The sequence below is a fragment of the Brassica oleracea genome, chromosome C9 (genome assembly GCF_000695525.1).
Source record: "Brassica oleracea var. oleracea cultivar TO1000 chromosome C9, BOL, whole genome shotgun sequence".
Classification (NCBI taxonomy): Eukaryota; Viridiplantae; Streptophyta; class Magnoliopsida; order Brassicales; family Brassicaceae; genus Brassica; species Brassica oleracea.
Genome location: NC_027756.1, coordinates 49,765,300 through 49,786,445, shown reverse-complemented (window position 1 = coordinate 49,786,445; position 21,146 = coordinate 49,765,300). Strand labels below are relative to the sequence as shown.

Here is a 21,146-nt window from a genome sequence, read left to right as displayed (position 1 = left end):
GTAAAGATGTCGAGCGTGCTTTTGGAGTCTTGCAAGCTCGATTTTCCATTGTTAAAAACCCAGCTCTTATTTGGGATAAGGAAAAAATCGGAAAGATTATGAGAGCATGTATCATATTACACAATATGATAGTGGAAGATGAACGAGATGGGTACACTCAATTTGATGTACCAAAATTCTCACAAGTAGAATCAAACAGAAGTTCACATGTGGAGTTCATGTATTCTAAAGATATGCCTTCAAATACTGGCAATTTGATGGCAATTCGAACTCGACTTCGTGATCGCAACATACATGAACAATTAAAAAATGATTTGGTTGAGCATATATGGCGTAAATTTGGTACAAGACAAAATAACTATTAATCGTTTAGTTTTATTTATGATTTCTCAATCTTTGTGCTATGTTTTTATGTCAAGTTAATTTGAATTTTATGTAACTCAATAATTATAAGTTTTTTTATTATAGAGTGTGATGCAAGTATCTCTTATTATAAATTTTCAAATATTTGAAATTTAGAACCTTTCATTGGTTCTACCATTGAAGAGGTTAAAATTAACTAAGTATCTAAATTTTTTAATTTGATTATTTTTAATTAAAAAGATGAATTAGAACTCTAATGAAGGAATTGTTGAAGATGCTCTTAGGAAGAAACGCAATAGATAAAAGCTACATAAAAATTACATAGTGTGTGACACTCTTCACCCTAATGACTTGTACCTGCAAAGAACCTTACATCTTAAAACCCTATCTTGTATATAAAACCCTGGCATCACCATAACCTTAACCCGCCCTTGTCCACGTGACGCTGACGATCTCTGTATCCTCTCTCGATCTCCTCCACCCATATCTTCCATATAACTCGACTCAAACACTCTGTTTTCTTCCACCCTCAAGATCCCTAACGCTGGCCTAAACGAGAAGGCAAGCAAATGAAGCAACCACACACATTTCGCAGCTACAAAGAACGCTTGAAGCATTTGTTCAGACCAGGGTCTCGTCCACTTCAACGTTGTAATGATCAAACTCATCTTCTCGTCGCAGAAACTACTAAACTCCTCGCTGTAGTATTTTGTGCCCTTTTTCAAGACCTCGTTCCAGCTCAAGTTTCTTAAGGAAGCAAACGATGAGAATTTAGCTTGACGTTCTTGTTCTGGATCGAGTAGTTTGGGCTTACCGTTCTTCTGGAAGATGCAGTTCTCGAAGTCTTGGTATATTGTTTGGCTTATGATGGATTCCAAGTGGTACTGAATGATCTTGGAGTACTTTGAGGTGAATGATAAGTTGTATGGTTGAAGGAGAGTGTTGATGTTGCTCATTAGAGTCGTGTCTTCTTCGTCTACCTCTGTGACTAATGTTTTCAAGAACTGCTTTATCGATAATCTTGATTCGGATACGATCTGCAAGAACCCTTCAACCATCACCTCTTCACTCACTGGCATCTCTGAGTTCGTCTTCTTCACTGCTTTGTTACTATTCTCTTGTGAGACTACTTCTGTTGCTTGTCTCAAAGCTTTCTTTAAACCGTCACAGTAACTTTCCAAGTACTGAAGCTTCTCGCTGAACTCTCCCAACGAAGATTTCATCTCTTCAACTTGAGTTAACGCAGCGTCTCTGCTTCTGTTTGCTTCCATCAACTCTCTCTTCAGCTTCTCGCCACCAGAAGAACCAGAGTCTTTCAACACCTCATGAGAAACCTCTTCTGATTTCTCGGTTCTACTAGGAGAGTTAAAGATTGAGTTACTACTCTTTTGCTTCCTCTTTAACTTGGGGAACAACCAAGACATCACTCTGCCTCCACGGTTCCTTGTCTGAGAAGCAACAACAACAGAGTGAGAATCCGTCAAGGGCACAACAAGATTAGAGCTCTTCAAGCTCTTGGTATCAAAACCTCTTTGCTTGTACTCATTGCAAGAAGAGACCGATCTAAAATCAACCGAGCCACCACAGTTACTTCTACCGGTTGTGTAAAAATGTAACGGTGGGGATCTAAGAGCGTCCGACATGGTGTAAACATGGGAATCTTGCTGAGGGGTTAAAGTCTTTCTTGAAGTTGAGGTTTTGTAAGAATCAGAGTGATACGTGTGTCTCAAGTCTTGTTCTTCATCTCCTTCTACTAAACCAACACCAGATTCATCCCAAGTTTCAGATAGTGTGAGATTCTTGTGATGAAATGCAGATACAGGCTCATCTTCATAGCTCTGTGTCAAAACCAAGGAGATAAGTTAGAAGAGAAAAATGTGTAAAGTGGAAAAAACACAGTAACTTGTGTCCAAACTCGATACAGTGTGACAGCTAAAGGACAAAACAAGAAAAACAATGGTTCTACTTCTACCAAATCCAAGTTCTTTACTGTTTGTCTTTTAATACTTCACAGTAATTTAAATTATTAAATGTATTATTAACCGAATAATATAATGAATTGAGAAAATGGATTCCAAAATGTATGAATAAATTAAGAAATCTAATTCTCTCCTAATTCTTAAAATAAACCAAAATTAGCGAGCCTAAACCGGATTAAACCAATAAATCTCGGGCTCGATGATAATTTTCAAAAAATGTGTTTAAAATGCTAACAAACTCAAATTCCCATACATAATGTCGAAAGCAATCAAGTAAAGAGATGCGAAAAAGTGAAGCAAAAACACATGGAACCCGACAAGAAAGATGATGAGAAAAAGATAAGGAGAGAGAGAGAGAGAGGGAGAGGTTACAGGAGTGAAAACAGGATAGTCATGAGCAGAGAGGTTGGGGAGAGGACGAGAAGCTGGAGATGATGAAGAAGGGATTCTGATACTGTTGTAAGTAGAGGAAGGGCTTGACTTCTGCATAAGACCAGCTTGAAGTGCCCTCATCTTCACACCGTTTGCTATGGCTTCTTCTTTTTCTCTTCCCTTGTTCATTTTTGTTTCAGAAGAAGCCATGGAAGAAGAAGATTAGAGAGAGAGAAAGAAGAAAGAAAGAAGAGAGGCTGTGAATGCGATAGTGCGAGAGGAAAGGGTATGTGTGATGAGGATGATGTCTGCGTGTGAGAGAGAGAGAAGAGAGAAGAGAGAGAGAGAGAGAGAGAGAGAGAGAGAGTTAAAATCCAAGGAATGTTCTGTCTCCCTTCTCTAAAACGGATTTGCTAAAAAAAGCGCATGTGAAGGGCAGAGTTAAAATTTTACGAAAATACCCCTTGTTTTCTTTTAAGTTTAACAATTAAAAATCAATATCTTTTTTTCTTTCTTTAGAAACAACTAATTAAAATTTATTTGGTATAAATTACTAGATTTATTCCCTCTCAAACTTCTAATATTATTGACAAAACTAGAGAACACTACGAATTTTCCTACACTTAAACTAATAAAAATGAAGAAAAATTTCAAACTTGGAAATAAAAGATTTTTTAATAAATATGTATATTTTACTAGTGAACATTTAGCTTATTATATAGAAACATAAATATAAACAAAATGCTATAATATTGAAATTCTCAATACGATTAGGAATTTTAAATTCTTGACACATTAAAGAATCGTAGTTTAAAATTAAATTTACGGAATGAATCTCAATTTAAATAATTAGAATATGTTTAAAAACTAACATACTATAGAAGCCGTATTCTGCAGAAGCTGTATACTTTTGCTAAATTGTTTAGTATAATGAGTGGTAGACCAATATGAATATGCTATTTAAAATTATTATAAAAATTATTATATAATATTAATATATAAAATTAAATAAATATATATATATATATAATTTATTTATTTTATTTAATAATTTAATAATTATGCTTACATCAAAAAAAGTTATTTTAAAAATAATTAAATAATTAAATTTTATTTTAAATGTGAAATACTATTTAAAAAATGTTTTAATTGTAAATTTATTTTAGAAATCAAAACTTTATTTTCTGGATAAAAATAATTTTATGATTCATTAAATAAAAATAAATGAATTAGTTATATATTTTTCTTTAATTTTATAAATTATAAATGCAAATGTTCTTCTAAAAACTTTATTTGAGAGCATTGACCATATAACCTTTGGAGAGCATTAGTATTTAGTCAATGCGTTTCTAAATATTTTTATAACAAATGTTGATTGGATGTAAAGCATAATGCTAATGCTATACCAATCAAGTTCAAAGTATTGCAGTGAGAACTTTGATAATATAATAAGTATTGTGTCCTAACCTAAGTTCGAACTTGGGAGAGCGTATGTTAGTGACTAATAATTGTCTATGTATCAAATGCGTATGACCAATTAAGATGCTCACAGAAACATCTACGATAATAGATGGGTAGTTTGGTACGTACGCTGATGCTTAGCAACAAGTAACAACAACAACAAAAGGTCTCTTCGAGTCAGTCAACAAAACAAAAGGTCGTAGATACCAAAAAGATATGGATGCTTTCAAGTCTTTGCCGTGGAGAAGAAAATACTCGCAAAAACAGTTACTCGTTTTGATCCCCAGTCTCAGAAGAATAGGTATCTTAGAAAATATATGAGTCATATACCTTAGTTAAAAGCTAAAGAAGACTTTCTGACAAAACCAGATTTGTTCGTAGAAGATAGATTTTAGTGTGGGATTCATCATTCTCCAGAGTTGTTTTGCAGTAGTGTTGGAAAGTCGAGTTGTTTACATCAGCAAGTAAAGAAGTCAGGACCCTGAGAAAAAAGTAGTAGTATTAAAATTGTTAATAATATAATGATGATAAAATCATTGTTAAGTAATTGTGTTTAACTTTCAAAACCAAACCCACCAAACCCATGTATAAAGTACAAAAGAGCCTAACCTAATAAAGCATTTTGTCAAAACCTTCCACATGCGTAAAAGTATGTCTTGTAGCCTTTTTGCATTTTTCTTGCCAATGAACTGGGCATGCTTCACACTTCTTTGCTACAATTTATTTAAGATTTGTTTGTAAACGTATTTCTTACAACAGTTACAAAATATTATAAAACTGGGACTGATTTCTTATCCATAATAATCCTTTTTTGGGCCAACATATCCATAGTAATCTAGATTTGAAAATGATGTTACAATTACACTTTTCAAAAGAATTTTACAGGTTAATAGGTTCTCTGTATCATCAAAATAAATTTGATTAGTGTAAACTGTAAAATTTATTTAACAAAAATAGTTTTAAAACAAATGATTTGTTAAAACAATTTATTATACTGCGAAATAGATCGGAAATGACAAATCCGGAATCATGCCTAATAATATACTGGTCCATGTTTTATGGAGGACCATCTTTAGGAAAAAAAATTGCTATTCAAATGTATTGTTAATTCCAAATAATAAAAACCTCATAAGTTCTAAACATGGAATAGTCCATAGTCTTGCATTTATATTTCAATTATACTGGCTCACTACCTACATCACAAAAAAACACATAAGAACAAATAAATATTAACTAAAGGCGATCCAATAACTAAAAAAAATTATCAAGAAAACCGTACAAGTATATAACACTAATATAACAAATTAATTAAATTAATATACTTTAAGTCCATCTCTGGTATCGGCTTAAACTAGCTATGGACCATGGTCTCACAACCAGCACATGTAGAAGAGAACTTGGAGGTTAGAGCAATGGGAGTAATGAAGAATTATCATCTATTAGTATCGGGTAGGATTGTTATCAGCAATAAATCCGTTGTGTGATCATTTCAGTTCATGAAACTCAAATAACCATTGAAATTAGCATAATTCATAAATCATCTTGGAGCATGAATCACTATTAATGATCTTTCCTATCACTAGGCTTGGTTACTAAATAAGTTCCTCAATGCGAGATTAATGTCTAAACCAGGAGGACGGTGTATCATATCCCATGTCGGGCTGCCATGAATAGTATCGAGTGGAATCCCGAATACAATTTACTTGCATATATACAGGGAATGAAGAGTCAAATATTTCCGTTGATGAAAGTACTTATGCTGTATGATACTTCATTGTTAACAGCCACATACACTCTGAAAATTGGTTTTAGAAAACGAACAATGAATTCAAATTCTTTTAGATATATCTTTGCCGGTGTTTTCAGGATATTTGGTTTTGATAGTTCGGATTGTGATGGTGGGTGCCGCGACAATTATTTAGAACGGATTTAACATTGCTTTTTTTGAATTATGCGGGGATATCTTGGTCCAAGAGAAGTAGTCCAAGACTATTCACGTGCTGTGAGGTGTCGGTTTTTTATCTCTGGCGATGCCGAAATGTTAATTTTTCAGTGATCGGGACTCGAAACCCGATGGTTTCACCGTATTGAATTTTTACCCTCAAGTTAATCATTACGAGGCCACAAACCAGGCCACAAACCCTGGTTAACATTGCCTCTTTTTATGTAATTCTTGGTCATACAACAACTGTGGTTGACCCAGCTTTACTTCCTGGAGGGGTAGAAGTGACATGTCAATCTCAATGATGGAAGCTGTGCGGTCTATCTTTCCTAGCGATGAACGTCATATCTCTCCAGTACCACCCTGACCTCACATCTCTGATAACAATAACTTCCCTTTCTTTTTATGTATATATTGAAAAGTCAAAAAGAGTAGAACATGTGTAATTTTTGTGTGTATCTGTGTGTGCAGCATTTAGCGAGTTCATAGAGCTTATGAAGAGGTCTAAACAGAGCTCCTGATCAATGGGAAGTAAACAACAAATGTTATACTATTTGAATGCTTTGTTCTGTACTATTTGATGTTATAACTTATAACCATATCGCACTTTAGTAAAATACAAATGTTTTTGTTAGTGATAGTAGAGTGAAAATATTGTTTTGGCTGTGACTATGTTAAGGAATTCATTTCAATAACATACAAAAATAAGGTCCCAAAAATGAATGCTGATAAAAAAAAGTTACAAATAATAGTAACTAAAATGTAGGGTCACATGCTGACAAAAAAAATGTAGGGTCACATAGCTAAGTTCATTAGAAATAATTTTGTAAATATACTAGAGATTTTTTAGTATTTTAGTTTCTATATATTTGCTTTAATTAATCTGTATAAATCATGTTTTCTGTAAATTATTAAATATAAAATATGTATTAATGATATCTTTGTTAATTATTGGACCAAAAGAGTCTTGAAATTATATTTAACAATAGGGGATCAATATACATAGAGACATCTCAAGTGAAGTGGAAAGTAATGATATTCAAAATTAAAAAGACAGTTTGGTAAACAAAAAAAGTTAACTGAAGTTGGAGAAAAATATTTATGCAAATTTGAATTATTTTTAAATGTTAATACAAATGGTAAAAAACAATGTTCACTATTTTCTTATAAACATATCATAGAGCCAATAACTTTAAATTTGACTTGTATCCGTGATCGAACCAATAATTTGGTTATTGGATATGCAATCCAATTTTTTTCTTCTAAAACCTGTTATTTAAAAATCTGTTAAAACCTGCAAAAATTCGTCTGGGACAACTGATAGATGAATTTTATTTAATTTTCTGTAGTTTTTTTAATTAGTTGATTTGTTTTTTTATTTAGTCATATATAATACTCACTAATTTATTTTATTTCTGATTCTTTATCTTGTGAAGAAAAATTCACTATACATCTAAAACTTAAGTGAATAAAAATGAATATAACGAAAATTAATTAATGTGATTTGACATTTTTTACAATTAGGAGAATTTTTTAATTTTATTAAATTTATAAAAAATCATAATTTCCATAATATTCAAATACATAGATAATGTAACTTTAGTCAAAACACAAAATTTTATCATAGACTATTATGATATTTTATGAAAAACTAATATCACGACTAAGAAAAAAATATGAGAAAAGTAGATTGAAGTTGTTTTTTCCTGTCTATCTTGAACTCCATAACTCTCATGTAGATTAATGTAGTGTTACTTTTTATTATACTTCATGTAGATCAAATTGAATTGAGAGGTTATATATTGTAATTTCATAGATTACTTACTATAGTAATTTCACGGATTGGTTAGCACAAGCTTCAACTTGACACTATACAAAAATATAATGAAATAACATACTGTTCTCTTTCTTACCACTGCTTCCAAAATTAAATGAAGCCTTTGTCTGAGCCCTAATGTTGCTTCCTATTTGTAAGAAAGTAATTTTTTTCCAAACTTCAATGGTTCGAACATCTCTTTTCCACGTTGACCTTGTTGTGCCCAATATTATTTCGCATTCCTAAGCCGCAGAAGATTTTATCATCTGCAGAAGATTTTATCATCCTGAGAAAACAATTAGATTAAGGATTAGTTTCATACTATCAATATTGGAACACAGTGGAGTACAACAAAGTGGAAAGTATATAAAGTATAAACCAAAAATTACAATAAAAAGGTATATAAACCAAAAATAACCTATTGGATAAATACAAAAGTAAACAATATTCAAAAGCAAAAAGGATAGACAAATACTAAACAAACCAAATCAGCTTTAATTCAACCAAAACAAAAAGAAAAAATGTTATTCTTTTAAAAGTATGTAATTTATAATAATATATTGTAATAATAATTAAAGCCAGTTTGCGTATTCATTGAATATTTTTTAATCCAATATGAGCAAACCAAAATTAAGTAAAATGGAACCAAATCAAAGTTACTTAGTTACAATTGTAGAAAAGTGAATGTTAAATTCTGAAAATGTTAAAAATGGAGGTCAGATGATAAGAAGGTAAAAAAAAAAGTTTTGTACTAATTAACGTAGAGAAATATTACCTAGAGTTAACGTAGAGAAATATTACCTAGAGTTATGTAAATCGAAAGTACACTCCCCGCAGATTCTTTACATGTGGCCAATTAGTAGTCAGCCAAAAAAACTATATCAAATGGATGTAGTCAAACAACATAGGAAACACACATCGATAAATTTGGATATCTTGCTTGCTTTAGATTATAGGCATAGTAGATTTGGGCTAAAGGGTGCTAAAAAGACCACCAAACGCCAAATATGGTAAATGATGAAAAGTGATTAAACTTAGCGTAGTATCTAAACGTGACGGTTTATATTTGACTGAAAACACTCATCTCCGAATTGTGTCCCATTTGTGGTGTAAATCCAAGCAAGCTATTGTTGTAACCATCCATATAATGATCATATATCATCGAGGAGAACTGAAACTTAAAGGAGTTTAGGTTGTGAATACAGCGATAGAAAACTCACCTGATACTCTTGCCATGACAACCTTCCCAAGTTCCCAGCATCAGAAATATTAATGTATACATCAGACGACTCTAGATCATCCCTCCGGCTTCTGGCACAACCTAGATGTGAATGACATCTTGCATACCTTATTATTCCTCTGCATATGAAGCAACATAAAAGATGAATATAAGAAATATATATACATATATATAGTGTGTGTGTGTGTGTGTGTGTGTGTGTTTGTGTATTTATACAGAGAAAGTATGAAAGATAACATGCAGCAATCAACAATACCTGAAGACATCCGGTCTTTGACCATATTCAACATGCTGGCCAGAGTTTGAATCTTTCCATCTTGATGCTGAAATAAATGATTATATATTTTAATAAGAGTACAAATATTTCACAAAACGTGGCAGAGATAAAAGAGAGCAAATAAGTTGAAAAAGACTACACATGATAATAAATTTAGAATACTTGCATGAGCAGGTATGGTTTGAACAAAAATCATGATCAAATTGCTTACGATTGAGCGAAATCGTTCCAAACATCCTAGAGGCTATGACCAAGCATGTCTGTGACCTGGAATAATTATAAATCTTTTTTATAAAAAATACCTTAACAATCACAATGTATAACCATGCTCGTACTTAACCTTTGTTGCCAGGTGTATGCAACAAAGGTTACTCTGAGCTGGTACATACCGGGAGCTCCTAATATGTAAAAAACATGAGCATGTCTTGCTTCTTTGTAATTGCCTCATGTAGATTAGATATTTTGCAACCTTTGATAACATAACAGAGGTGAAATTCTGCACCAGTTCTGTCTACTGCATAGTCAAGAAAGGTATCTCAAAATGCAAATATGAAACATAATACCTGAGTTTTTCATACATTTAAAACAAAGAAATCAAAGTAATACATGTGAAAAATTACTACCTTTGCTTTAGAGAGAGAGAGAGGAGAATATCTTTGGAGTTGCTTCTGCATTACTGCATAGACAAACTCTGGGCCTCAGTGTTCACATGGAACCTTCAACAAAGAAGAAACACTATTTTGTAAGATAAGAATTTTCTATAAAAAACTTGTAGCTTACAAATGGATATGTGATACAAAGTTCTCATCTGCTCTTTGTTAATATATATATTATATATATTTCATGAAATATACTTACAAAAGAAAACATAAAAGATAATGTACCTCTGCCTGATTATGTAATAGTTTTCTTACTTTTCATTTACATTATATGGCACATAGGCACGATCTTCCTTGGCAAGAAAGTTATGTATCCTTCATAAGGATATATTTACGGAAGAGTCTTCCTCTATCTAATATATATCAGCACTAAAACTTACAGTTTCGGAAGAAGAAATTTCCTTTTTTTTTCTTGGTAAATAAGAAGAAAAAAATTTCACATATGAAAAATAAAAGCTTCTAACGGGAATGGATGCAGGACACTTCATTGAACTCATTATTTATGAATTTTAAATCGTTTATGACACACTAAAAAGTATATAAAAGAAAAGCAACCGATGGCACATAAGAATTATATCTCTGTGAGACTTGTTATAGTAATAAATCAGTGTGGTTATTTCAGTAAGAGAAACCAAGTTAGCTTAAAGATGCGACTACCATCCCAATCAAGCTAAACACTTTGAGCTACAAACGAAATATTTATGAAAAGAGAGAACATGCATCTCACAGGCCAAGCAATTGAAATTGCAAACAAACCATTACTGCAGAAAGAGGAATATCTTCTCAAATGCAACCGGTAAGAGTTTTAAGCCTACCTCTTCCGCTGGCTCTCGCCTACATAAAAGTGGATGGCAACTTTATTTTTGTTAAAGGGATAGTAAAAAGGATATAAGAAGTAATGGGAATGCAGCATCAGAATACCTTATTGGAAGCGACGGATCACCTTGATCGTTCAAAAAAAAATATAGCGATGGATCACGGCATGATATATGTCCGACCAAGAATCGTTCTCATCGGATCGGAGTTGGAGAAGTAGTTCGTGAGAGACGTGAGTAAGATATATAGGGTGAATTTGGTGGAATTAAATTGTTAAGTTGCCATTGGAGTGTTATAGTAATGAGGCTTTGATGAATCGAAGTGGTGGAGAAGCCGTTACGCCGGAGAATCAGAACGTCGAAGTTCGGAGTACGAAGAGCAAGAGACATGTCGTGTTAGTACAAATAAGAAACTTAATAGTTTTGATGGGCTTCCTATGCGGCTCAGAATGATGACAAAATGAATTACATGGCCTGCTTTAATAAATTACATGGTGTGATTTTGCTGCAAGTTGGATTTGTCCATGGAATTTAGAAGATGAGATTGTCTGACATGGCAAAACTATAGAACATAATTGGTTGAATAAAAATGCACACGTGGACTGCTTAAGAGTTGAGTATATTCCCTTTTTAGTATTGTTAGATTTTTAATACCACATCGATGATTTGTTATTTGAGATTTATATAACATAAAGAGTCTCAGTATTTAATGTGAGTATTGTATTTTGTTGAAAAGATGTTCAAGTCAAGATGATTTTAACTTATAAACATTATAAATAGCCCATAAAATTTGTTTGTGCTATGAAAATATGGTCAAAACATATTACAAACAAATCATATGTTTCCATATAAACATTGGTGAATTGCTCAAAAATAAATTAAATTGCTCGTAAAGTAAATCTTAACTTCCAAATCAGTTTAAAATTATTAAACTCTCTTCACGCGGACATGTAATTCAGTTTAGAAAAAAAGTACTTCCTCCCCTTTTTTCACTTGACGCTTTATAGTTGTACACACCGATTAAGAAAAAAAATAATTTTCTACATTTGATTGTACTTTATAAATTCTCATTAACACGGACATGAAATTCAGTTTAGAAAAGTACTCTTTTCGTTTTTCCATTTGACGCTTTGTAGGTGTACACACCAATTAAGAAAACATTTAATTTTCTACATTTGATTGTACTTTATATATTTTCATTAACACGGACATGAAATTCAGTTTAGAAAAAGTATTCTTTTCGTTTTTTTCCATTTGACGATTTGTAGTTGTACACACCGATTAAGAAATATTTAATTTTCTACATTTGATTGTACTTTATACATTCTCATTAACACGGACATGGAATTCAGTTTAGAAAAAGTACTCCTTTCTTTTTTTCCATTTGACGCTTTATAGTTGTACACACCGATTAAGAAAATATTTATTTTTTTACATTTGATTGTATTTTATACATTCTCATTAATGCGGACACAGAATTCAGTTTAGAAAAAAAAATACTTCTTTCGTTTTCTTTTTCATTTGACGCTTTGTAGTTGTACAACCGTTTAGGAAACCATTTAGTTTTATACATTTTCTGAACAAAAACTTCATTATTTATCTTGCTAACCATAATCAACAATAGAAAAATAATATGCAGAATAGAAAAAACAAAAACATAATAATTTTACATTGAAAATTGAAAATCATGTAATTTGGAACAAACAATATTCAAAATGTCATTTATTAAAAAAACAAAGGGAATATCATTTTGTTGGTTATTTGTCTTTTTAAACAAGAATATGGTCAATATTGAATTTTTAACAATCCAAAATATGGTCAAAATTTATTAAAAATGATTTCTTTGTAGCGTGGATTAAACCCATAGTTCTCACTAACATGGATATGAAATTCAGTGTAGAAAAGATTATCATTTCTTGGTTCTTTATCTATTTTTATTGTTTTTGATTTTGTATTTTGAAACCAAACCATGGTCTTTATTTGTTAAATCATTTTAACGTTATGAACACTAAGTTCATATTTTCCCTTGACAGTTATTATTTATACTAATATATATTTTTCAAAACTAATTTAGAAGAAATATTTGATAATTTTCCTATGTTATAAAATGGGGATAAGCTTTTCTTAAATTTCAGTTTATGTATTTTGATTCTTATTGGTCATCGCAAATCACAACCTATCACAATCTGAAAAGAAAAATATATTGAACGTTGGTTTTAGAGGAAATAAACGATTATTTTTTTATTCTTAAAAAGTAAAAAAATTTCATGGTTTTTGTTGGTCAAATATTTTCAATGGAGATAAGAACCATCTTAAACTTCCTTGAACAAAGATATTTTTCCTAATTTCCATAAATCCTCTGTAAATAAATATATGTCTTCAACCACACACAAATTCTCAAGAAGCATCTTTCACAATCAAATCTAAGTTTTCACATTTCAAAATTTATTTGTTCATAATGGTTCGTTCCAAACAGAAGGCTAGGATGATGTCCACAGGAGCTAGGCTCCCTCCGCGGATTACCAATATGATGAGAGTAACACCCTGTAACCGTAGCATTAAGAAGCCGTATAGGTACAGGCCAGGAACTGTGGCGCTAAGAGAGATCAGAATGTATCAGAAGAACACATATCCACTGATCCCAAAACTTCCATTCCAAAGATTGGTGAAAGAAATAGGCCAAAGTTTGGAGGCAGACTTACGTTTCCAGAGCAGCGCTATTGATGCTCTCCAAGAAGCAGCTGAAGCTTTTCTCGTTGAGTTCTTTCATGACGCCAATTTGTTTGCCATACATGCCAAGCGAGTGACTATCATGCGTAAAGACATCATGCTTGCTAAAAGGCTTCGAGGTGATAAACTTTGAAGTCATGATATGTATTGTTTAAGATTTGGGGATTAATATTCCCGTTTGAATGTACCTTTCTTCTTATTTGAAATAAATAAACTTTGCTTTGGTTGCCAATTTTTTTTTCTTGATTAGATTTGTCTGTTGAATATCTAACAACTAAAAAGTAATAAATGCAAGAGTCATAAACAGAGTTGTTTAGAAACGTGCTATGTCCAAGTCCTTGGGGAATTTCTTCTATCCTCCCCTGGATACGACCTTCATTTTGAGTCCTAATTTATGTGTATATTTCCCACAAATTTCTCATTTTCACGTCAACAAAATATGAAAGTACATTATAACCGGCAAAAGGTAATGATTTTAGATCATTTGATAAACTTGAATAATGATTGTTATCATAAGCCATGTTAGTATTTCAATCACTAGAACTATGCATCATTTTTATGTAATAAAATACTTTTAGACGGCGAACGAACGTCTACTCCTACATGTGGGCATCTAGAGGTAGACCTGGAACGGATCGGGTATCCGAGCAATTTTAAGATATCCGGATCCGGATCCTTATCCGGCGGATCCATAATTTTAGTATCCTTATTCGGATCCGGGATTCGCGGATATCCGGGTGTCGGATATCCTTCTAAATATTATAATATCCGGCGGATATCCGGATCCGGATTTGGATCCTTAAAATAAATAAAAAATAATATTAATATATATAAAATATTAACAATAATTTAAAAATAAAAATATATATAATGTTTTTAATTATTTCTATGTATAATATTACAAAATTTACATAAAATTTATATATACTATTATAAAAATGAAAATATATTAAATAAAATTAGTTTTTATATATAGATATTACTATTTTTGAAATAGTTATTAATAAAATTTACGGATCCGGATATCCGGACTAAAAAATCAAGATATCCGGATCCGGATTCGGCTTTGACGGATCCAACATTTTACTATCCGGATCCGGATTCGGCCTCTCCGGATATCCGGATTGGATCCGGATCGGATCACGGATCGAATCCGGATCTCGGATAAAAATTCCAGGCCTATCTAGAGGGGTAAGATTGTTTTCGAGTTAACATTATATATTTTACGTAAATGTAAATGTTGTAAACGTAAAAAGTAGGTGCATGTCTTAATACTACCAGGCGCCAGATATTATTTGCTAGCTGTCGCATAAAGTTACAACCCCGACTGTGATGCATTTTTCGAACATATAAATCCTCTTCAAGAGGTATACTAAATTTGAATTTACAATCAAATGATAAACGCATGACTGGTCTAAAAAGTGTTTTGTGCGCTGAGCTTTGATCTTAAAAGTATAGAATGTTACTATCATGCTATTTAAATCAATATTTTGTTTTTAGGTTATTGCACAAGGATATATTTTGTAAAAAAATATGTCCATTTGCACACCCGTTTAAATCAATATTTTGTTTTTAGGTTAGTTGTAATAAAATTACAAATATGTCAATAACCAAATAAGATATACGTCTTATTATCCGTTTAGCTAAGTAATTTAGAAACTTTTGAAAACAACTTTTCATTTGAAACTAATTAAAAACTAAACACATTCCAATCTTATCATTTAACAAATTAATAAGGTAAATTATAACGATAACTCGAATATTCATGATTTCCGTAAATCATATAAGAAGTGTGTGGTTAAAAATATGATTATATGGTAATTTAAGAAATATTAAAATATGATTATATGGTAATTTAAGAAATATTATTCCTTGATCAAAAAAAGAGAAAGAAATCTTATTCCTTAACAGAATTTTTTCTGTACATATCCGACATATTCTTATTTTCTTCTTCCTTATTTGTATTTTATATAAAGAAAAGTATTTTCAAAGAATTACATATTTACAAATTAAGAAGGAGATTTTGGTATAACAATACACAAATTGAAAGAAATTTATATTGTTTGTCCCTCCCAAGTATCATCACGAAATACATCATGGGCAGTGATAGTTTTATGATTTGTTTAAGGTGAATATTAATCGGATCCATTATTTCAAAAATAATAAGAATAAGATTTTTTTAAAATTGTATTTAATGCTCCTACTCCAGTTTTTCAATCACGTAGAAAGTAATAAAACCCCATTTTTGTCTATGAATTCATTTTTCCAATAATTATTTTTTTAACTTTTTTTTTTTTTTGGTAAAATGTTAAGCTTACCATTTTCTGAATAAAATATATATTGTTGTTGTTGAACAACTTATTACAAAAGAGAAAACAAAAGAGCAATTAAAAACAACTAAACAAAGCTAAGGCGGAGAAGAAGAACGGATGGAAAAGTAGAGCGAGAGAAGGACAGTGATCCTTGCGATGGAGGTGGCAGTGATAAGAGACGATCTCTCATAGAGCGATCAACTCCGCTAATGATTGCAGCTTCGGAAGATGATGTGTGCCTGAAGATGCGGTGGTTCCTCTCTCTCCATAGGTTGTAGATAACGACCTGTATCAAGAGCTTTATAATCGACTGAGCACCTGAGCGAGATACAATGTGAGCCTGCTCAGTAATGTGTGCTACAGAGGCGAGAGATACAGGTGGGATACTGAACATCCATCCAGAGAAATGAGTCCAAACAGCCACATAGTAAGGACAGCTGAAGAAGAGATGATCATGAGACTCGGGGTTTAAGGAACAAAGGGAACACACCGGTGGAACTGTCATTCCCCAAGAGATGAGCCTGTCCTTCGTGGGTAACCTGTTAAGCATAGCCATCCAACATACAAAAGAGCATCGCGGAATATGTTCCTTAAACCATACCAGCTTACTCCAAGATATCAACGGGGCAGGCTCCCTGATAAAGTTCCAAGTAGATTTGGAGGAGAACTTGTGCTTAAATGAGCATTGCCCAGAGCGCCAAAGGAAGCCGTCCTTGCCACGAGAATCAGACGGTGGTTGCATAGTTGACAGAACAACTTGGAGTGTTTCAGCTTCTTCAGACCTTGCTGCAGGGAGTCTCCATTCACCATTCAGCGCAGCTGCGCACACATGGGAGTCAATAGGGATCCGTAAATTCCTCGGTCCTCTATTCCCAAAAACAGTGATCAGGGGTCCAAGATCAGTCCACCAATCAAACCAGAAACTGGCAGTCTTTCCATCTCCAATATTACATCGCATTAAACTTGTGATTTGCGGTTTAAGCTTGAGCATCCGATTAACCGAGGATGAGAAAGTTGCTGAAGTCGCTGAAGTCGGAAATGTTGGTATTATAGCGGAAATATTGTAGAACTTCAAAATTATAAAAATTGTTCTATCACCATGATCATATAAAGGCTCGTTAATGCTTAGACAATAAAAATGTAATCTCATCACCAATTAACGGTAAATTAAAAATTATTTACATAATTAAAGTTATCAAACCATTTAACAATCTACAGTGTTTGTTGTTAAATGCAACAATAATAAACATGTAATTTAACAAGTAGCATTTACGCTGGAGTGGCTAACATTAACTATTAGTCATTATCTTACAATACATCTCATTTACGTGTTCTCATCTCCCATTTACGTGTAAACAGTGATTCATTATGATAACTAGTGGTTGGACCCCGCGCTTGTTTTTAATTGGTGCTTAACCTATGTAGTAGACAGAAGTGTGACAATCATTTTGTTGTTCATGTTCTTCTTAACTTTCCAAATTTTGATATGCAGTATTGGAGATGTAGGAGTTGGGATAGAGAAGGAAATCGTTCCTTGTATTATTAGTATAGTAGACTTTTATATTACTATCCATTGTCGGTCATGTCGTATTCGTTTATTTTTGGATTCATATTCGATGTGTGAAGTAGTCATTTTTTTTGGTTATCAAAAAGAGAGTATATTTGACGTATTGCTGATTGAGTTTGTCAATAAAATAACTAACTTGATACAATGTGAAAGCCTGATAAAGGCAAAACCATCTGACATGGCCTTTTACTTTTAGTGAGTATAGAAAAAGTTAAATGAGAGCAAATCCTTGCCATTTCATATTTCCCAAAACTCGAATAACCTTTAATAATATACATTGATTCATGTTTACTTGATTATACAGTGTACATATAAATGATACGATAAAGTTGGAGAAAAATTAAGTTCACACGATAAGGTCTTTTCGAACTGAACGGACGTTTTTTTTTCATGTTGCAAATAGTCGCGAACGTTTCCATTAGCGAGGCTGCATCTTTTCCGGTAAGTTTCGTCGTTTGGTGTCCAATACCACAAACGTACGTAGCACTGTCATGCCCATAGTCCACAGCCAAGTCAACTTCATACATAAACATAAGTGGTGCACTGTGTGAACTGTGATTCAAGCTTAGATATGTCTTGAGCTGTGATTAAATATGAGTATTTGGTACCTTATGACACCATTGACATTTGGTGATACCCATTTGTTGTAACGCAATGTAGTCCTTGGTTTTTCCAACTTCCTATTGCAACCGGTGCAAGAAACGTAAGACCACTCATTTTGTTGTAAGACACGGACGATCTTAGCTTTTACACAAAAAGTTAGCTTCATGATTCTTAGCAGAGGAGGTTAGAGGAAACATTAGTGGTGATTTTGAAACTGCGGCCGTAACAGAATAAAGAGTTATGGACACCTGGTCAGTGGACTTGGATAGGACGATAGGTAGGTGTGAAGGTCTGCAATCAACACCAGTTCTTCTTTTCTGAATTCCAGCCATTGTCTCATCACGTGTAGCCACAATCGCTGCAACTCCCAAGTTGCTGTCCAAATATATATTTTCTGAAACAAACAAAGTAGTTTAGGCTAATATTAGACGTCAATAAATCTTGCGTTTGAGGAGGATATTAAAACTAAAAATAAGTATTAATGTGTTGGGGCAGAAGCGATATTCAAATAAGCTCTAACTCGCAGTTGTGTACTGAAGCATTAGCATGAAGTTCGAAAATATGAACATAGAGACACATAAACCGTGAGACTTTTAACTGACTTATTCGTAAACTCTTGGATGGCAAGAACGTTGGTGTCACAATAGTGTAAGCCAGTGATTGAGATGTAAGTATACCAAGTTTTCTATTTATTTATATATGATTAAGTCTAGACAGTTGAGCAAACCTCGAAATATTTTGGAATCCACCGTGGTCACCACCATGACTAAGTTGGTTGTCTTGCCTGAGATAAGACGACCCTGGAAAGTAGTGGCAGCGTCATTTCAGAAAGATAAGTAGAACACGACAGAGCTGGGGAAGCGAAAACATCACATGGAGAGAGTTCTAGGTGAAAAGGTTAAGGACTTTTGGGGAGGATAAATTAAGCGTTAGGGATTTGGATGTGGTTCTCCCTGTTGGGGCCTAGACTATTTATAGTGGTATCTTTGTGCGTTATGCGATGCTTGAGATGATAATGAGTAAAAAAATAATAATGGAGAGAGGGGAGAAAAGTAATTTAATGAGACCAGAGACAACATTAATTATCTTGTGATGCTTCAACTTCTGAGAGTACATTGCATCGTTTAACTTGGGGGAAAAAGGGATACAGAGAATCATGGAATTGGATGAGCTTCATCGCATATGGGAATAGATCTAATCGTAGCTAGTTTCAATGATTAGGGTGAAAACACCGTCTCAGCATTTTAAGGTAGTGAGCCTAGGTTTAAAGGTATGCAATTCCGTATACCTTACGTGATTATGCGGAAAGAGAGCACATAGCTTTACGTTTTTATCCGAGTAACTCGGTCCATCTATATCGTTAGAGAAGTATCCATTTAAAATATTTCTTACTTTTTAAATTTAATTACACTTTCATGCCACTGAGAATTAAATTGAATTCCTTATTTTAGTTTTTTTCTTTTTCAGTTAGATTAATGTGGTTTCTTTAAATAAATTTGAGTTAAATGTAATAAAATCAACTTTAAAATATACCAATATTAACAAACTATTGAAACAAATACTCTCTCTGTTTCAAAAATATACATATTTTAGACTTTTCACACATATTAAGAAAACACATTAAAACTTGATTGTAAATGCATTGTGTTTTGTGAATAACAATTTTTCATAACTTTTAGCCAATAAAAATCCATCAAACACCATTAACTTTTTTGAAATTTACAATTTTTCATTAAATAATACAATGAAAAGGTAAAAAATGTATATTTTTGAAAGAAAAAAAATTCTAGAAAGTAAATCTTTCTGAAACGGAGGGAGTATTAACAAACTATTGAAACAAACTAAACTATGAAAAGCAATTTAAAAGTTAGCTTCCACGCTTTTGGTCTTATAATATGTATACATTACCATATATAAACAAAATTAGTGCTTATTACTATAACTTACCAATAAAATATTTTGCATATATATTAGACGTGATTCACTTATGTTTTAACCTTCCTTATTATAAATTTTTCGGAATTCATCAATATTTTTTAATAAAAAAGAAATAATCCAGCAATATCAGCTTCATATTTTGAATATAAAATTAACTTTATTCTCGTGATTTTAGTTAAAATAGGCGGGCCAATTTATATCCCGTCCAATTGGGTATTTAGAATAGTTGTAACTCATTTTTAGTTTGACCCAAACGCATAATATACTAATAATACATTTCAATTATACAATTAAATATGAAAGAAATGTCAATATAAATTTGACCCAACAGTGTATATTAATATATATATATATCCATCCAATCTTTTTGTATAGTTACATAACTGCTCCAACACACATTTAATAAATATATATATAACACGAAACAGTAACAAAATATGTGATATACATGAATCGTTACGACCGCACGGGTCAAGCTCTAGTTTACCTATTAAATACACATGTTTTTCAATTAGATTTTTTTTAATGAATTTTTTTAGTGGAACCCACATGCTGAGGTGGATAGCCTTAGGAGAGAGTAGAAACTCTACTATTACAGTATAGACTAGGGATCGTTATCCGCGTCAAGGCGCGGGGTTTTTGCATTTTAATCTCTTTTTCCTCTTGCTTAATAATCTAGCATTCAGTTTTTCAATGTATTTTATCTTCACCCTCTCCTCTTGTCTTGTTTACATTTGTTTTCACGTTCTGTCGTTTGATTTGTCTTAGTTTTGGCTTGTGTAATAACTTAACTCTGCTCATTCTTCTTTCATTCGTTATTGATTGATATTTTTATCTCGCTTAACTCTGTGTTGCCACTAATTTTCTCGAATCATTATGCTTCGTATTCTTTTCATATTCATTAACTATTGTCTCCAATCTCTTTAAATCCTAAAAATTCTACGTGTTCTTTTGTTTATTAGATCACATATTAAATATTGTTGAAACTGTTTATTTATTCTAATAAATTCTTACGTTAATAACTAAGATGATATGGATAAAAGACTGATTATAATTTAGTTGAAATTAAAGT

At 32.3% G+C, this 21,146-nt stretch overlaps 3 protein-coding genes and 1 long non-coding RNA gene across 5 annotated transcripts in view; 1 reads left to right on the top strand and 3 right to left on the bottom strand.

Moving 5' to 3' along the window:
* Positions 1 to 3,090, bottom strand: part of LOC106312878 (IRK-interacting protein) — an 8,698-nt gene extending 5,608 nt beyond the window's left edge. Inside the window, exons 1-2 of one of the 2 annotated variants that reach the window (XM_013750560.1) lie at positions 2,715 to 3,090; positions 721 to 2,201 (exon numbers count right to left, since the gene is read on the bottom strand). In XM_013750560.1, the coding sequence (XP_013606014.1) occupies positions 721 to 2,201; positions 2,715 to 2,924 (1,691 nt within the window). In that variant the 5' untranslated portion in view covers positions 2,925 to 3,090. Of the gene's footprint in view, positions 1 to 647; positions 2,202 to 2,714 lie in introns of those variants that run through there. The other variant, XM_013750561.1, reaches the window with a different exon arrangement.
* Positions 3,091 to 10,089: 6,999 nt separating this feature from the next.
* LOC106317198 lies at positions 10,090 to 11,286 on the bottom strand. Its single transcript, XR_001265073.1, has 3 exons — positions 11,031 to 11,286; positions 10,925 to 10,943; positions 10,090 to 10,166 (listed from the first exon to the last, which is right to left on the bottom strand). It is a non-coding gene; the product is annotated as an uncharacterized LOC106317198 (long non-coding RNA).
* A 2,052-nt stretch (positions 11,287 to 13,338) lies between these two features.
* Positions 13,339 to 13,874, top strand: LOC106313953 (histone H3.3). The gene has a single exon (XM_013751889.1). The coding sequence runs from the start codon at positions 13,383 to 13,385 to the stop codon at positions 13,785 to 13,787; it is 405 nt and encodes a 134-aa protein (XP_013607343.1). The 5' UTR covers positions 13,339 to 13,382; the 3' UTR covers positions 13,788 to 13,874.
* A 2,177-nt stretch (positions 13,875 to 16,051) lies between these two features.
* On the bottom strand, positions 16,052 to 16,924 carry LOC106315262. Its single transcript, XM_013753006.1, has one exon. The coding sequence runs from the start codon at positions 16,922 to 16,924 to the stop codon at positions 16,052 to 16,054; it is 873 nt and encodes a 290-aa protein (XP_013608460.1).
* Positions 16,925 to 21,146: the final 4,222 nt, after the last annotated feature.